The following is a 19457-nucleotide window of genomic DNA, read 5'->3' on the forward strand; positions in this document are numbered from 1 at the left end:
CATTGATGATGCAATCTCCATCTGTGCCTGAACAGATAATCATGGTGTAACTGATATACATGTACCCAACTAATATCTACTCTCTTTTAACAGGCACTATTTCAAGCAATTTCAAGCACTACCATGATCATAAGACAGATTCTGACAGCTTCTCTTATTAGAATAAGGCTTTGAATTAAGTCACACAGAAAAGAGGAAATTTTATAGTAAATTATGTGTTTCCAGAAATATTTACCCAAGCACATTAACATTAGGAATTACTTCTGCTAGCTCCAGAATCAAGCCCTCCCATAGACTTTAAAAATCTCCTTGGCTACACGGTATATTGACAAAGGGAAGTAACTCTTACAGATTACCTCCCCTTAATCTGCTAGAAGGTACTTTGTATACCAGAAAATAGTTTTAGACTCAGCACTGCCTGAGGCAAGATGCCTGCAGTGGGGAGGGATTTATAGAAATGTAATTGGGTAAGTATTCTCAGAGGTACAATTTACTAAAATATTTCCTTTCTCTGTCAAATACACTGTCCAATAACATTAACATTAGAAAAATAGGTAAGAGGAGCAGTAAATGCTGAGCATCCAAAATCAGCCTAAAAGTAAGGTTGCAACTCTCCTAATGGTAGGTGACACAACCAAATATAGGTGTATATACATGTGAGGGGAACTAAAGAGGGTTTTCTTGGGCGAACCTAGTGAAAGTTAACTGATCCTACCTGAGAATGCAGTTATGTCTGGAGTGGTGTGATCTGGTGATTGTCTGGGCAGCAATGAATGGACTAACAAGATTTAACTCTTTGTTTTGTGAGGCCATGTCCCACAGATAGAAAGTGGAGAAATTTGACTGGGCATGCCAACCAACTGATTCAATTATATGTTTAATTCAGACATTGCACTGAAAGATAAAGCTCACAGAAATAGTTTTTATTTTGTGAGCTGATATCTTCATCAGATATACATGTTCCTCTGAGTGATCCATGACTTATCCCATTGGAAAGGGCAATCAGAATTATCTTGCAATCTGTGACCCTCATTTTTTGGATTACCTTCTGGATCAGGACTGCTGGGGGTGGTGGACATATGCCCAATTCAATTCCAATCAAATGAAAGGGCGTTCATATCTATGTATTATGGTTCTGGAATGGAGAGATGAAGGTGGGCAGTTTGTTGTTCCTTTTTGTTGCAAACAGGTCTACCATCAGTCAAACGCACAGGCTGCACACACACTGGAAGATGGATGGAGGGACCACTCTGTGTGCAGTAGTTGTTACTTACTTAATAGAGAATCAGCCAGGACATTTAGATATGTCATACCTGAATGTTTGAAACTTCCTTGTCATGATACATTTTTGGGAAGAAGCTTCCTCTAACATTAGAGAAATACAGTTTTAGGAATTTGGGAGTAAGATGGAGTAAGCTTATATGAGTGAGAAAATCCATTCCCAGATGCATGAAATGTTGGGAAGGGACAAGAGCTGACTTGTCCGTATTTACTATCCACTCTAAGCTTCCAATGAGGCAAAGAAGATTATGCATGCTAAAGAGCAAAACTTTAGTTACCAAGTGCTTCTGTTGGATACTGTCTAAGTACACTGACATCACAAAGAGGATGTTGTCTAAAAGAGAATGATGATGGAGTTCAATGATTGTCACAGAATAAGGCAAAAAATAACTTGGTTTTGCCTAAGAACAATTTGATCATTTTCTTCGTACCTGCAAACAACGTTACCTGGGGTGGATAATCGTTTTTCTAGGTAAGCAACTGAACTAGCATGTATCTCGTTGTAGATCGCTTGCAGCGAGAGACACTAAAAGCACAGTATGTAGGGGTATTTTACCCTTACTAATACTCACTCTCACGTAGATTTAAGGCAAGTTTATTTTCTGACACACTTGTCTTTTGGATCTTGTCAAGGAGTGAACATTCTCCATTTCTATTCTACAGCCATAGAGGTAAGTGTTGATATATGAAGCATATTCGGTTTTTAATGTTGTATCATATAATGATGCCTTTACTACTACACAGATTTGAAAGGTTGTGAACTTTTGAATTACAAGGTGCTATTAGTGGTTTAATTTAGTAGCGTGTATCATGTATCTATATATTATAATTCCGTACCTGTTATTTTGACCAGTTTGGTTTTATTGTAGCTGTCTGTATATCTATATGTATGTTTGTGTGCATGGTGGATCCTTGAAGGTTGGCTGTGTCCATTACAAGTGTGGGCCAACCCAATTCAGGAAAACTGTGCTGTCTGTACGCATGTGTGTGCGGGTATATCAGGCTGTCTGTCTGGCTGTCTGTGTGTCTATATGGTTATGGAAGATGATGTAACCATCAAGGCCATACAAAGATGAAACTGCTAATTTGTAAACTTGTGTGCATGGTGGATTCATGAAGGGTGTGTGCAGTCAATACAAGTGTGGGCTGACCCAAGAATTCTGGAAACTGCGGTTTGTTTGTGGACACATTTGCAAGTTTTTACAAATATTTATGAATCATACGGCTGCACAAATGACTGAGTCATATGTTTGTTTCAATTGATTGTTGTTTCAACTGAGTCATTTTGATTACACGAGATATTAGAATCTTATTTTCATTCCATGAGATCATTTGAATCTTATTTTCATTCCATGAGATTATTTGAGTCTTCTTTTCATTCCATGAGATTATTTGAATCTCATTTTCATTCCATGAGATTATTTTAATCTCACTTTCATTATATGACACTACATGAGATTATCTGAATCTTATTTTCATTCCATGAGATTATTTGAATCTCACTTTCATTCCATGAGATTATTTGAATCTCACTTTCATTATATGACACTACATGAGATTATCTGAATCTTATTTGCATTCCATGAGATTATTTGAATCTCACTTTCAGTACATGACATTACACAAGATTATTTGAATCTCACTTTCATTACATGACATTACATAAGATTATTTCAATCTTATTTTCATTCCATGAGATTATTTAAATCTCACTGTCATTATATGACATTACATGAGATTATCTGAATCATATTTTCATTACATGAGATTATATGAATCTTACCATCATACATCTGAATACATGAATCATTTTTTGTTTTCCTAATTGTGAATGTTTGGATAAAGAAACTGAATGAGACGTATGTTTAGAGCATGAAAAAATCACATTTTGTAAAATATATATGTTTTAATTAATTCATTTCATAAATTTACATCTTTCATCACATTGTGTTGTGTTGTCATTTGATCCAAGCATCCATTCAGGTCTATCCCGTCACAATGACTAGGTAAAAACCCATTGGCTGAGTTTGAGGCTGAAAAGTAGGGCATGAAACTGACATGTTGGTAGAACACAGGTAATTTCTAGATCGAACATTGATAGGAATGTGGAAGTATGCATCAGATTGGTCCATACTTAATGCATATTCATTGGGTATTTACAGAAAAATGGAAGGACCCTGCCATTTCCATTTTGAACTTTGGGGCTTTGAACCTTTCTTGACCAAGAACAGTCTTGAATATGAGTCTGAGGATGCTGGTTTTGTAATGATCTCTAGCACCCTTTGATCTAGTAATGTCTTTATCTTCTGCAATATGTCAGCCTTCATGAGGTTGGCTGGAGTGTGTCATTAAGGGACTGATGCATGAAAAGATGGCTGGCTGAAGGAGATTCCTCCAAAGCCAAATGCATCACTCACTTGTTGTGTGGGAATAAACTGGTCCATGCATTGTGGAACAGAAAGAGCCTGGCACCTACTGTAGGGTTGCCAGAGAGCGGTAGAGAAGTTAAGTCATTGTTTGGCATTGGGAGGAACAGAGGGGGAGAAAACCCGTTTTTTCTCTCCCCTCCTCTCCTAAGTAGGGTGAGATGATCCCATATTGTTTGCTCAGTCTTTTGTAATTTTGCCGCATCTGGGTATAGCCTCTATCATATCTCTGATGCCTGTCATTTCATCTCTGGGGCTGCTCAACATGATGAGCCAAGAATTGATTTTGTACCACAAACTGCTGAGGTAACTTCTTTGCCTCCTGCTTCCTGATTTCCTCAGTATCTTGAGTGATGCTGAGTGCAGTAGAGTGTCCCTTTCTATTACATCTAAGTTACATCAGGCTGCTTGCCAGTGTGATTAGCAGCACAATTAATGACTTTATCAATGTCACTGACTGCATTCCATGTATGATTATTCTCAGCCTTCTCTGCCAAGTGGTATGCTGCCAGAGGGGTCAAGGCCAAGAGGAAAGAAATAACATCACATTACATACAAGTTTTGAAATGGCACTGAAAACTTGTAAAGGTTGGCAGGACTGCATCCCAGACCACTTTTGTATTAAGATGATGATCAGGCATTGCTGGCTGGATTGGCTGGTTAAACTGCTGCGCTTACGAGCACTGAAGCAGCATTACAGGCATGGCTGGAAGAATGGCTGGCCATTCCGGGCAGTGAACTAAGCATAAAACATTATTGTTGATGGTACAGATGAATGATGATTGAAAAGTGAACCTGTACCATGTCTAATGTGTCTGAATGACTAGGTGGGTCTGTCAACAGCTGGGACTGCAAATGTATTATGGTGGTAAGCTTGTTGGCCAGTGACTGGATGTGATGGTTAACAGTTGAATTAGTAAATAAATGACCATAAAAAGGATGCTGGCCAAACAAGAAAATACTCCCATGAGAAATCTTTAGTATATCATTTCAGGACATTGAAGTGGTCTGGGTGAGAAATGTTTAGTATATCATTTCAGGACATGGAGGTGGTCTGGATGAGAAATGTTTAGTTTATCATTTCAGGACATGGAGGTGGTCTGGATGAGAAATGTTTAGTTTATCATTTCAGGACATGGAGGTGGTCTGGATGATAAATGCTTAGTATATCATTTCCGGACATGGCAGTGGTCTGGGTGAGAAAGGTTTAGTATATCATTTCAGGACATGGAGGTGGTCTGGATGAGAAATGTTTAGTACATCATTTCAGGACATTGAGGTAGTCTGGATGAGAAATGTTTAGTATATCATTTCAGGACATGGAGGTGGTCTGGGTGAGATATATTTACTATATCATTTCAGGACACTGAGGTTGTCTGGATGATAAATGTTTAGTATATCATTTCAGGACATGGAGGTGGTCTGGATGAGAAATCTTTAGTATATCATTTCATGACATGGAGGTGGTCTGGGTGATATATGTTTACTATATCATTTCAGGACACTGAGGTTGTCTGGATGATAAATGTTTAGTATATCATTTCAGGACACTGAGGTGGTCAGATGATAAATGTTTAGTACATCAGGACATGGAGGTGGTCTGAATGCAAGATGTTTAGTACATCATTTCAGGACATGGAGGTGGTCTAGATGAAAAATGTTTGTTATACTCTGTCAGTCCCTTTTTACATTTACTTACTGAGGTGCAGTCATGGCCTTTATTTTCAGTAAAACATTAAAAAAAATGCTTCCAAAGCAGCTGTGATAGTCTATATTTAGCACAAGTAAATTTTCACTGATGTATATGTCAGGTATCTGTAACTAAACTTTTTGGAAATTATTTAAAATGTTAGAGCTGTCTGAAGAATGTAATTCTTTTAAACGGTCAAAGCAAGAAATGTACTGACAATATACAAAAATGTTCATCAGCAGGTTAACATGTGACCATTCTTGGCTAATTATGGTCATAAGATATTTATTTTAAATGTTATAAAATACCATGTCATGCCCATAAAAATGCAAATATATAACATATACAAAAAGCCCTAGTTGTTAGTTGTCATTTACCTCTTTCCCAAACCTGATAACAGACTCTGTGAACCTTCGTCTCTCCTCCTCAAAATTGGCCTTCTCCTGGTAAAAATGGCTTCTCTGTTCTGCCAATGTCTCCTTCTCCTCTAATAACTGAGATTCATGGAAATATGAATTCTCCACAGACCTGGATTGCTGATGAAGAGTTTGCTGAAAAAAAATTAAATAAATATTAAAATACTTGATTTACACTTTAATCAAGATATATCCACATACCAAATTTCATGAGTGTAGATGAAATAGGGTCTTGTTGTTGTTGTTGTGGGGTTTAACGCCATTTTTCAGCACAAGATAGGCTATACATGGCGGCCAGTATTAATGGTGGAGGAAGAACCCGGGAAAACCCGGGAAAGAACCACCGACGCTCGAGAAGCTACTGGCAAGCTTTCTCACATACCCACATTGGCTGAATCTTAGACTCGAACCGCCGCAGACAGAAATAGGGTCTAAGAACAAACATGCATGCAGACATATGAATGAACAGGCCAAATGTTATATCCCCTTGCAATTTCGATGGTGAGGAGATAATCAGAACTCAATCATACTGCTCTCTATTGTTTTGTCAAAAGTAATTTGAACTAGAAATGATCAAAACTTAATGAATATCAACAATCATTCTGTGTGATTAAGGAATGACAATCTCCACCCTGACATAAGTAATTTCCTACTTAGATTTTGAGAGTAGTCATACTGAAATAACATGTAACATATACAGTTCTACATTTGTTATATCTTGCATCTATATAATGTTCCTTAAAACTTATGTTTTTTTAATTTCAGATTTTCAAATTCTGTGACCCAACATAAAATTCAACAACATTTCAATGCTTAAAATATAAATTTTAAGTAAACATTTCAAGGAATCTTTAGTGACCAAAAACACAAAGAGTTTCTTCAAATAACACCATAGTTCTGCTTAACACCATGTACCACCAGCACAATGCAGTATTATGAATGTTTAAAGACTTTTAAAACCCTTAAGCATAAATCAAAATACCAGCATTGTTAATGCTATCCTCTTTGTTGCAAAAGGTGATGCATTTGTCAAGCTATCTAAGAATGCCAGTGAGATAATACAAATCAAGATACTGTAATGTTCAACTCTCCTTTCTTTATCTGTATCAACTCCCCCTGCTTTACCTGTATTGTTATCTTTTAGACTCTTTAAAACAGTAACAAGAAAAGAGTGAAGACAAAAAGCTTTGTAAAATGTAACAAATAATTTATTTCCCTAGAAAAACAAGGTAAAAATGAGAAAAGAACTTATGGCTTTATGAATCAAATCCAAAAATAATCCAAGATTTAAAAAATTGAAGTCCTAGAAATAAAAACTCCTAAATGAATCTGAGTTGGAGTCCTGAAAAAAAATCCAAGATGGAGGACGTTGACATATGCAATAGTGTTGTGCTGATGTGTCAATAGTTCCTTGTCAAACCACAGAAAATAATATTCCAGTTTTGAATTCCGAATAAAATTTTAATAAATGTCTTTGTCCAAGAATTATGTATGAGCACTTATATATTTCCAGGAAAAAGAATGAATAATTCCATAAAATTGAATTTCAACTCAAACTGGTCACAATAAAACACTGTTAAATGTTAATAGTTTATAGCCCAATTGACTCAATTCTCTACAAGAAAAAGTTATACATTAATTTAAGATGCAAAACAGATTCCCATATGAGGGTCACATGATCACATTTTAGAACCACATAGAAGATTTATATGCCTAGCATCACATACCCCAGTATGGCCTCAATTTCACTTTATGAATCTACACTAAGAAAGAATAAAAAAAGTTGTTTATTTCAACTCATTGATTTCTTAATCAAAGTCAGAAACTAGGTCAGCACTTTATACAAAGTTTCTATTATTAGGTGTTTACAAAAAAGTCAGGTCAAACTAATTTCTGGATAATGTCAAATCCAGTAAATAAAATTACAATATAGTAGCATGTAATGGAATAATTTTTTTTTAAAACTAACAAATAAACAATTAAATTAAATTAAAATTAAATAAAATATACATAACAATTTCAGCTATCCCTTTCTTTACCTGCATCAAGACACTGTAATGTTCAACTCTCCTTTCTTTATCTATATCAACTATCCCTTTTTTTTACCAATATCAACACTCCCTACTTTACCTGTATCAACTCTCCCCTTCTTTACCTTCATTAACTCTCCTTTCCTTACCTGTATCACCTCTCTACTTGTATCAGCTGTCCCTTCTTTACCGGTATCCACTCTCCCTTCTTGACCTGTTTTAACTCTCCCTTCTTTACCTTTATCTACTCTATCATCTTTACCTTATCCACTGTCCATTCTTGACCTGTATCCACTGTCCATTCTTGACCTGTATCCACTTTCTCTTCTTTACCTCTATCTACTCACACTTCTTTACCTGTACCCACTTGCCCTTCTTTACCTGTATCAACTCTTCTTGCTCCTGTATGATTTTCTTGTACTTTTCAATCTGTTTCTGCAGCTTGTCTAGTTCACTCTGACTCCAGTCTGCATCATCCTGGTTTGCAGAAGACTTGCCAGGGGATGTCCATCTGCTACCACCTGAGATATCAGCTGGCAAAAGGATGAAAAGTTTTTAGGCTAACTTTTCAAAAGTAGTGTAAGAAAGTTTTTGCAGTTAAACTCAACATGATTAGACTCGATTAGACACTGTCTTGCTTCTTGCTAAGGCTCTCACAAGGATCCTGAACATCACTGTGCCTTGCACTCTGTGAATGATGTTATGATACTTAAGTTCATCTAATACCAGTGTTTTTAATGTACTCAAATAGGCCAGAGAAGAATCTTAGCAGATCAGGATACAATCTTTAGCTGTCTTTACATAGGCCAGTCAAGAGCCCTAAAAATGTCAGGGTAAATGTTTTAGCTTTTGTAGTCCAGACAAGAGTGCTAATATATCATGGTACAAACTTATGGCATATGGTAATATAATACATAAGTGTTTTAGTTAAAGACAGCAACTGATGTACAAGTAATTTAAGTTCCATAATTGGACTACTGTCTTGACATATCTGACAATGTTAATGCTTGAAAATGAGACAGATATGACCTACCACTCATAGGCAAGACAATAACAAAAAGAGCAACAACTTCCAATGGCATGGCTTAGGATCTGGTATTAGATGAGATGATCACAACTATATAAACAGGAAAAAAATCAACAGACCTTAATGGGTAATCATTATTTCTTGTTGTTGCCAGCTTCAAGGACTGTACAGCTGCAATTATGTCATATCTCTATGATTTTCACAGCCCTAAGACTATCTAATACAATGCAAACTGTGAAGGAAAATACACTGAGTAATGGCCCTCCCCAATGATATTCTAGCTTCAGTTTCTAATTTGATGCTGTTTGAATTAGCTCCATTTTATCATGATGCAGTCCCCAGAGAGAAGCAATGCCATTCCTGAATACACACATTTTCAATCCCCCAAAAATTGAAGAAATATTTATAAAAATTTCTAGTTGCTGTAAATCCTGTTGTAATGGACCCTTGATTTAGCCAGACAAATGGCCATAACATAACATAATGATGGTCAGAGTATTATATTATTAATTTATATGGTATTAGAAGGGTGCCATCTACAGCAGTCACGTCCACGTTTGGCAAGAAGGAATGGTCCAGCCAGGACTGGTTCAATGCAACTTTCAAGGATGGAACCAATAATCAAGGACAAACAAAAAGCATTCATAGCTTACAAAAAATGCCCCAATGAATGGCTGCTTACTGTCCTCAGAAGTGTCTGAAGCATCACCCAATGCATTGCTAAACAGTGCGTGAACGAGTACTGGCAGCAACTGTGTGAAGGAATCCAATGCAGTGCAGAGTCTGGAGACATCCAAGGTATGTACAGTGGCATCAAGAAGGCTCTAGGCCCTAGAGTGAAAGAGGTCCCCCCGAAATCTCTGACAGGAGAGAAGATCACAGAGCGTGAACAACAGATGGCCAGATGGATGGAACACTACTGAGCGCTATTCTCCCAAGAAATATCAGTCACCGATGCGGCCCTTAGCAGCATAAAGAAACTGCCCACCATGGAGCAGCTTGACAAAGTGCCCACCTTAGAGGAGCTCAGCAAAGCAATCGACTCAATTCCAAACGATAAAGCACCAAGTAGCAACAGCATCCCCCCCAAAGCTATCAAACGTGGGAAACCAACATTGTTTCAGCCACTGCACAAGCTATTCTGTCTCTGCTGGGAGGAAGAAGCAGTCCCCCAAGACATGCACGACACCATGATTGTGACTCTTTACAAAAACAAGGGTGACTGCAGTGACTGTAATAATTACAGAGGGATTTCGCTCCTGAGCATCGTTGGCAAAGTGTACACCTGCATCCTCCTCAAAAGGCTGCAGCTGCTGGCAGACTGTGTGTACCCGGAATCCCAGTGCAGCTTCAGAGCAGGCAGGTCGACAACAGGTATGATCTTCTCCCTCTGACAACTCCAAGAGAGGAGCAGAGAGCAAGGTCAGCCACTCTACATGATGTTCATCAACCTGACCAAGGCCTTCAACTTGGTCAGCAGGAAGGGCCTATTTGAACTTCTCAGTAAGATCAGTTGCCCCCAAAAACTCCACAGCATGATAATCTCTTTCCATGTCGCTATGAAGAGAACAGTCCTGTATGATGGATTATCCTCAGACTCCTTCCACATCACCAGCGGCGTGAAGCTGGGCTGAATGCTGACGCCGACCCTTTTTTGGGATCTTCTTCTCCCTTCTCGTGTCCTACACCTTCGACTTGTCCATTGATGGCTTATATCTGCACACCAGGTCTGATGGGAGGCTGTTCAACCTGGCACAAATGCACTCAAAGACCAAAGTGAGGTCGGCGCTCATCAGGGAGATGCTCTTTGCAGATGACACAGCTCTTGTCACCCACACCAAAGATGCCCTTCATAGACTGGAAGAACATTTCAGTGATGCATGCGAACAGTTTGGGCTCACCATCAGCCTGAAAAAGACGAACGTCAGCCTGCAAGATACCACCATTGCCCCTACCATCAAAATCAACGGTGTCATCGTGGAATTAGTCATTTAATTTTTTCATTCATTCCATCCATGGTCGATTTTGTTTCCAGTCTGAATTGAAAGAGTACTTTTTTCTTGGCGTTAGATGGACCCTTAGTTTTGTCGCCACCATCTTTAAGCACATCATCACTAGCATCGTCCAATAAGAGATTAGCCTAGGAAGTCTTTGTTTGCTACCATATTGCCTATTGACAGAAACTTCTGAACCCTGACTGTTAGTAGAAGTGATATTGCTAAACTAATGTTGTTGTTGTAGGGTTTAACGCCATTTTTCAGCACACGATAGGCTATACATGGCGACCAGTATTAATAGTGGAGGAAGAACCCGGGAAATCCCCGGAAATAACCACCGACCCTCGAGAAGCTACTGGCAAGCTTTCTCACATACCCACAATGGCCAAATCCGAGACTTGAACCCATGCAGACAGAGGTGAGATGGCAGTGATCCGTAACGGAGAGCGCTTTAGACCACTCGGCCACTCGGGGTCTCTGCTAAAGTAATGAAAACGTGTCAGAGTTTTAAATGATTTTGCCATTTAACACATTGTCCCGCCAAGCCAGCCTCTGTATCAAACATGCTCTTCTGACCTTTCTTTTTAACCAATCAGAATTGTGCACATGACACAGAAATATATTATCTATTTACAACTATACAAGTACAACATATTCACTGAGAGTGACAACTGGGAATTTTACAGCCAAAAAGCTAAATAAAATAACGCATTCTTCACAAAAAAAGTGCACAATTCTTATTTTTGTTCACGATTCTGCCCATATAGATTAAAAATCTTGCATGATATCTTATAGTTGGGGAGGGGCGATTTGCATGATAACGTATCCTAGATGCAACCCTGAGACAGTATTAGTCTTGAATAATGGACATCATTTTTTAAGAAAAGAATGAATCAGTCCCTACAAGTCCACATAACATGGGCTTTACTGTAAAGACCTTATTAGATTCTCATACTGAATAATTTAAAAACAGAACTCATGTAACAATGATAAAACCCTTGATCATTAGTGGATTTTTTAAGTAAAGAAAATTCATATTTGATCACAAAGGACACTCAAGTGAAAATATATCTTTGATCTTTATGAACCAGTTTCTGTATAAATATGTGAAATATGTAAAGTTTAGAAATGACTTCATAAAATATGATTTATTCATCGATGTCCACTAACAAGATTAATCATACTGCAAATTTATTTGTGTGATCTGAATTAAGGATCTGAATAGGGGAGGCAACTATACAAAAAGTAGTTCATCTCTGGAAAGACCTTCTTACTGATTTGTGTTATCATCTGAAAGCTGTAAATTACAACTGTTTCCAAACAGTTGTTATTGTTGTGGGGTTTAATGCCATTTTCAGCACACGAATAGGCTATACATGGCGGCCAATATTAATGGTGGAGGAAGAACCCAGGAAAACCCCGGAAAGAACCACCGACCCACGAAAAGCTACTGGCGTTTCCAAATAGTACTTATTTTTTAAAAAGTATAAAATAAAAAAGATACTAGGGAGTAAAATTTAACTGCATCTTACCAGCCCTGTGTTTCTTGATTCTCTCCTTGATCTTTTGACACACCTCATGGAAATCTCTCTGTAAGTTGTCCTTCATAAGGTCATATGGCATCTGGTAATAACCTGCAGATCAGAAATCACAAAACTCTGAGGTGTAATTAGGTCATATCTAACACTGCAAGTTTATTTAATATAATTTTACATCACAAATTCAATTAACTAATATTTCTTAACATCATAATCTTACCTTAACAGACCTGACTGATCAGTTTTAATTTTGATTTGACAGGAAACCAATGGGACAACTCAACTGTGTGATTTGGCCACAATCCAGGTTCAGTTTTAATTTTAATTTGACAGGAAACCAATGGACAACTCAACTGTATGATTTGGCCACAATCCAGGTTCAGTTTTATTACTTTTAATTTGACAGGAAACCAATGGGACAACTCAACTGTGTGATTTGGCCACAATCCAGGTTCAGTTTTATTACTTTTAATTTGACAGGAAACCAATGGGACAACTCAACTGTGTGATTTGGCCACAATCCAGGTTCAGTTTTATTACTTTTTCTTGCACTCGAGCCCTACACTTATAGTAATTTCTTTTAACCCTATAAAAAATTTTGAATGGTCAGTGTTGAGCTCAACTTTTGTTTTATTCAATCTAACTAAATGATGTAATTTGGAAATATGGAAAGTTTTAATGGTGGAATTGAAATTAGGTCTGAAAAGTTTTCGAGACTGAATTATAAGTCATCAAATTTACATGACTTGTCAGTAATTTAACTCTCAGACAGTTTAACCATGTAAGAAAGGGATAGATTTATCTAATTACACGAATCTGACATAATTATCCATGAGACTGACATAATCTTTGTCATTATCTAAACAATACAAGTTACACTGGTTGCAATAGAATAATAATCCACCAATGTGTTTGTTTGGTAGACATTTAATTTTTGTGATAACAAGGTAAACCATCTGCCAGGATAAAACAACCAAAATTTAACTCAGCAAATAAAAAGTGCTGTGAGTATTTTTTATTCTGACCAAAAGAATCTGAATTAGCAATGAATGAAAAATAACCAATCATAACATATTTGTGGGTGATTCCATCTAAAAGTCAAACATCATACTGAAATCCCACCTGCATGGTCAAACTAAAGTCCTGTTAAAATAAAATCATGAATGGTCAGGATATAATTGAACAACTTGTTTTAAAAAAAGAGAAATTTATTATCAATACGAATAATGGTTAAAGATTTTGATTGATTTTAAACTTATATAGCCAAGTCATGGAAGTTAACAAATTTACAAACTTGTACATTTTTAACATAAAATTTCAATAGTTTTTATCAAACATAGTGATTTCATGCTAGTTAGCAAATTTAACTTGTATTTTTTAACCATAAGATGCACATTTCTTTTCCAACTCTAAATGAAAATTCAGGTGTTATAAAGTTATGATATTTCATACTAGATATCTGCACAATTTTACTGGACTGGGACCCTGGCCTGAATCAAATTATAAAAGCTATGCTCTTTCATTGGTCCTCTGGTCTCAGATTCATCATTTAGATAGTTTTTTTCAAATAATGACCTGTGTCTGTGGGTCACAGCTGAAATCAAATAGGAGCCCCATACGAGTTGACTCACCTTCTGAGACCTGATTATTGGAGTTTCTGGAGGCAACATTGAGATCTGTCAGGCTATTGCTTTCTGCTACTTCACCAATATGGCCCTACATAGAACAGTAAAAAAAAATCAATGGTATACTGCCTCACCAATATGGCCCTGTATGCAACAGTCAACAAATTAATGGTATATTAGCTCACCAATATGGCCATGTATGCAACAGTACAAAATAAATCAATGGTATATTACCACACCAATATAGACCTGTATAGAACAGTAAAAAAAAAAATGAATGGTATATTGCCTCACCAATATGACCCTATAATAGAACAGTAAAACAAATCCACGGTATATTACCTCACCAATATGACCCTACCTGCAACAGTCAACAAATCAATGGTATATTACCTCACCAATATGGCCCTGTATGGAAAAGTAAAAAAAATCAATGATATATTGCCTCACCAATACGGCCCTGTATGGAACAGTAAAAAAAATTAATGGTATATTATGAGTAACACAGAAATAAAATGTCCAGCTGTTGCTTTCTGCTACCTCACCAATATGGCCCTACATGAAATAATGAGAGAAAAAAATCTGAACCTTCTAACCAAAACATGTCCATGTGGCATCTGAACTCCTAGCCAAACCATGTCCATGTTGCATCTGAACTTCTAGCCAAACCATGTCCATGTGGCATCTGGACTTCTAGCCTAACCATGACCATTTGGCATCTGGACTTCTAGCCAAACCATGTCCATGTTGCATCTGAACTTTTAGACAAACCATGTCCATGTGGCATCTGGACTTCTAGCCAAACCATGTCCATGTGGCATCTGAACTTCTAGCCAAACCATGTCCTTGTGGCATCTGGACTTCTAGCCAAACCATGTCCATGTTGCATCTGAACTTCTAGCCAAACCATGTCCATGTTGCATCTGAACTTTTAGACAAACCATGTCCATGTGGCATCTGGACTTCTAGCCAAACCATGTCCATGTGGCATCTGAACTTCTAGCCAAACCATGTCCTTGTGGCATCTGGACTTCTAGCCAAACCATGTCCATGTGGCATCTAAACTTCTAGCCAAACCATGACCATGTTGCATCTGAACTTCTAGCCAAACCATGTCCATGTTGCATCTAAACTTCTAGCCAAACCATGTCCATGTGGCATCTAAACTTCTAGCCAAACCATGTCCATGTGGCATCTAAACTTCTAGCCAAACCATGTCCATGTGGCATCTAAACTTCTAGCCAAACCATGACCATGTTGCATCTGAACTTCTAGCCAAACCATGTCCATGTTGCATCTAAACTTCTAGCCAAACCATGACCATTTGGCATCTGAACTTCTAGCCAAACCATGTCCATGTGGCATCTGAACTCCTAGCCAAACCATGTCCATGTTGCATCTAAACTTCTAGCCAAACCATGACCATTTGGCATCTGAACTTCTAGCCAAACCATGTCCATGTTGCATCTAAACTTCTAGCCAAACCATGTCCATGTTGCATCTAAACTTCTAGCCAAACCATGTCCATGTTGCATCTAAACTTCTAGCCAAACCATGACCATTTGGCATCTGAACTTCTAGCCAAACCATGTCCATGTTGCATCTAAACTTCTAGCCAAACCATGTCCATGTTGCATCTAAACTTCTAGCCATACCATGTCCATGTTGCATCTGAACTTCTAGCCAAACCATGACCATTTGGCATCTGAACTTCTAGCCAAACCATGTCCATGTTGCATCTGAACTTCTAGCCAAACCATGTCCATGTTGCATCTGAACTTCTAGCCAAACCATGTCCATGTTGCATCTGAACTTCTAGCCAAACCATGTCCATGTTGCATCTGAACTTCTAGCCAAACCATGACCATGTGGCATCTGGACTTCTAGCCTAACCATGACCATTTGGCATCTGAACTTCTAGCCAAACCATGTCCTTGTGGCATCTGGACTTCTAGCCAAACCATGTCCATGTTGCATCTGAACTTCTAGCCAAACCATGTCCATGTTGCATCTGAACTTCTAGCCTAACCATGTCCATGTTGCATCTGAACTTCTAGCCAAACCATGTCCATGTGGCATCTGGACTTCTAGCCAAACCATGTCCATGTTGCATCTGAACTTTTAGACAAACCATGTCCATGTGGCATCTGGACTTCTAGCCAAACCATGTCCATGTGGCATCTGGACTTCTAGCCAAACCATGTCCATGTTGCATCTGAACTTCTAGCCTAACCATGTCCATGTTGCATCTGAACTTCTAGCCAAACCATGTCCATGTGGCATCTGGACTTCTAGACAAACCATGTCCATGTGGCATCTGAACTTCTAGCCAAACCATGTCCATGTTGCATCTAAACTTCTAGCCAAACCGTGACCATTTGGCATCTGAACTTCTAGCCAAACCATGTCCATGTGGCATCTAAACTTCTAGCCAAACCATGTCCATGTTGCATCTAAACTTCTAGCCAAACCATGTCCATGTTGCATCTGAACTTCTAGCCAAACCATGACCATGTGGCATCTGAACTCCTAGCCAAACCATGTCCATGTTGCATCTAAACTTCTAGCCAAACCATGTCCATGTTGCATCTGAACTTCTAGCCAAACCATGTCCATGTTGCATCTGAACTTCTAGCCAAACCATGTCCATGTGGCATCTGAACTTCTAGCCAAACCATGTCCATGTTGCATCTGAACTCCTAGCCAAACCATGTCCATGTTGCATCTAAACTTCTAGCCAAACCATGTCCATGTGGCATCTGAACTTCTAGCCAAACCATGTCCATGTTGCATCTGAACTTCTAGCCAAACCATGTCCATTTGGCATCTGAACTCCTAGCCAAACCATGTCCATGTTGCATCTAAACTTCTAGCCAAACCATGACCATGTGGCATCTGAACTCCTAGCCAAACCATGTCCATGTGGCATCTAAACTTCTAGCCAAACCATGACCATTTGGCATCTAAACTTCTAGCCAAACCATGTCCATGTGGCATCTAAACTTCTAGCCAAACCATGACCATTTGGCATCTGAACTCCTAGCCAAACCATGTCCATGTTGCATCTGAACTTCTAGCCAAACAATATCCAAATGGTATTATCTTTATAAGATTACATCCACAATGAATAAGCATTACAAAGTCATATCAACAAAATTATTCCCACATTTGACATCTAGCAAAGTTGCATATGTCTCAGCAATCATGTGACAAAAAGAATCTCAAACTCTAATTAGAGATGAAATTAGTTTTTAATACAATTTGAAGCAAGCCAGTGCTGTCATATGATAGTATTAAATATGTTTTTAAATTTAACATCTTATGAACCTTTGTTTCCCATTCTCCTTACAAGTGTGTTTGCTGAGTTTGTTCTTTAAATGAAAGAGCACAGGAACAAGAGTAATCAAAATATGACATATCTGAACCCTACTTACATAAAGGCTCTCACTATATATACATGCTAATTATGCCAGAACTCTATAGTCTAGATCTGGCAATGAATATGCCATTCATGTTACACTTTGTTTCCAAGGAAACATAAAAAATACTGAATACAAAATGTTATATGAACATGCACCTCTTGGTATGTGAAGCACATCTGGTTGATATACTTTTTATGGAATGAGTGTTATGTTCCAAAAATGAAAATACTGACGGATAACAGACAGAGGGGATTCCCCATACTGCACATCAATGAGATGATACCAAAGGACTCTAGCATTTTTCATGATTTTAGCTAACAAATTCAATCCTGGTTCTAATAATGATCATTGCAGTAAAAAAAAAAAAACAGGTCAAATAGGTTTCAATTAAATGACTAACAAAGATACATTTGTAATGCATGGGTATCTGCAAAAATGAGTACCAAAAATTATTAACTGCCAAAAATCATCTGTTCTGCCCAAAATGTAAAGCAGAGTATGGCCTTTGTGTTATGGACAGGTCCTCAATTCACACAGTATGACCTTTTGGTAATGGGCAGGTCTTCCATTCACACAAGGCTGTGCAATGTGACTTGTGCAACCTCTGGATCCACAATTACTGCTCATACATAGATATTTAGAATACAATGAAATTCAAGCTACATCTTGTACTTGGGTATGTTAAAAATGAGAAATTCTAAATTTGTTGGACTCTCTTTGGGGAAAACAACCCACCTCTTCAAAATAAAAATAAACTAAATCAATCAAAAGGCCTGATATTGCTCATCTAGGCAACTGACAAATGTAAGGTTGTTGTTGTTGTAGGGTTAAATGAAATTTTTCAGCACAAGATAGGCTATACATGGCAGCCAGTATAATTGGTGGATGAAGAACCCTGGAAAACCCTGGGAAGAACCACCAACCCACGAGAAGCTACTAGCAGGCTTTCTCACGTACCAACGTTAGCCAAGCCTGAGACTCGAACTCATGCAGACAGAGGTGAGATGGCAGTGATCTGTAATGGTGAGTGCTTTAGACCACTCGGCCACTCGGAGCCCCTTACTGACAAATGTAAGGTTGTGAAAGCAAATTCATACATGTAGAGAAATTGTTGGCACTTAAATAATAGATTGTCTATTAAGTGAAACTATGGAGTAGAAAGAAAAGTTTAGAGCACTCAGTTGCCACACTGCCTATTACACTCACAAAAATTATCAGTGTTTGCAGTTTCATGCTAAAATATTTTTTTATATTAGTTGTTCAGATTAATACTTTTATAAAACTCATTTTTCTCCCTCCATTTACCACAACTGAATCATGGATGCATAACCTAACTGTATTCTTTTGAGAAAAAAAAGACCTTGTCAGTACTAATCAATAACACAATGTTTTCTGATAGATGTAGTTTCTTTATGTTTATTTCAATAATTTATATTTGTCTTCCATAACCTTGAACTAAGCACAGTTACCAAAGCATGCAAAGGCAGTGATTGATTATGGAATCATGCTTTCTACACTATGTCCAGGATGCACTAAAAATATTGGGAGAAATGGTAAATGTCTAAATGAACATGATTTCTAATACTGATACCATGAACAAAATGAAACATGGTCTAGTCATAACAAGACAACCTAATTAGTATGCATAGATCTCGCTCATTATCAAATTTGTCTGAGATCCTAATGATATTAAGCAAATATTTAAATACTGGACAAAATGGAATTAGAAATGCAGCCTAAAAAGTGGTTACATGCTCAGCCAATCCAATCTATGATCACCTCATCTGTATGAACAGATCTCACTCATTACTGAAATGTTTTAAAACATTAATGATATATGCATATATTCCAAGTTTGACCACACAAAAAAACAGAAATATGGCCTCATGAGTGGTAACAAGGTCAACCAATTAGATGCAAGATCATCTCACCAAAATACATGGTTTTCTATATTATTGAATTGGTTTGAGAATTTGATGAAAAAACACCAAATGTATTCCACTGA

The 19457-nt window shown here is 37.7% G+C and overlaps 1 protein-coding gene across 2 annotated transcripts in view; it reads right to left on the reverse strand.

Annotated features, from left to right (window-relative positions):
- LOC149807239 (afadin- and alpha-actinin-binding protein-like) overlaps positions 1-19457 on the reverse strand; it is an 82390-nt gene that overhangs the window by 15380 nt on the left and 47553 nt on the right. For both annotated transcript variants that reach the window (XM_089935933.1, XM_089936013.1), the window contains exons 8-11: positions 14037-14121; positions 12400-12501; positions 8225-8376; positions 5775-5948 (exon numbers count right to left, since the gene is read on the reverse strand). In XM_089935933.1, coding sequence (XP_089792059.1) covers positions 5775-5948; positions 8225-8376; positions 12400-12501; positions 14037-14121 — 513 coding nt within the window. The remainder of the gene's footprint in view (positions 1-5774; positions 5949-8224; positions 8377-12399; positions 12502-14036; positions 14122-19457) is intronic.

The sequence above is a fragment of the Sinohyriopsis cumingii genome, chromosome 1, assembly GCF_028554795.1.
Source record: "Sinohyriopsis cumingii isolate HCF-2022 chromosome 1, ASM2855479v2, whole genome shotgun sequence".
NCBI lineage: Eukaryota > Metazoa > Mollusca > Bivalvia > Unionida > Unionidae > Sinohyriopsis > Sinohyriopsis cumingii.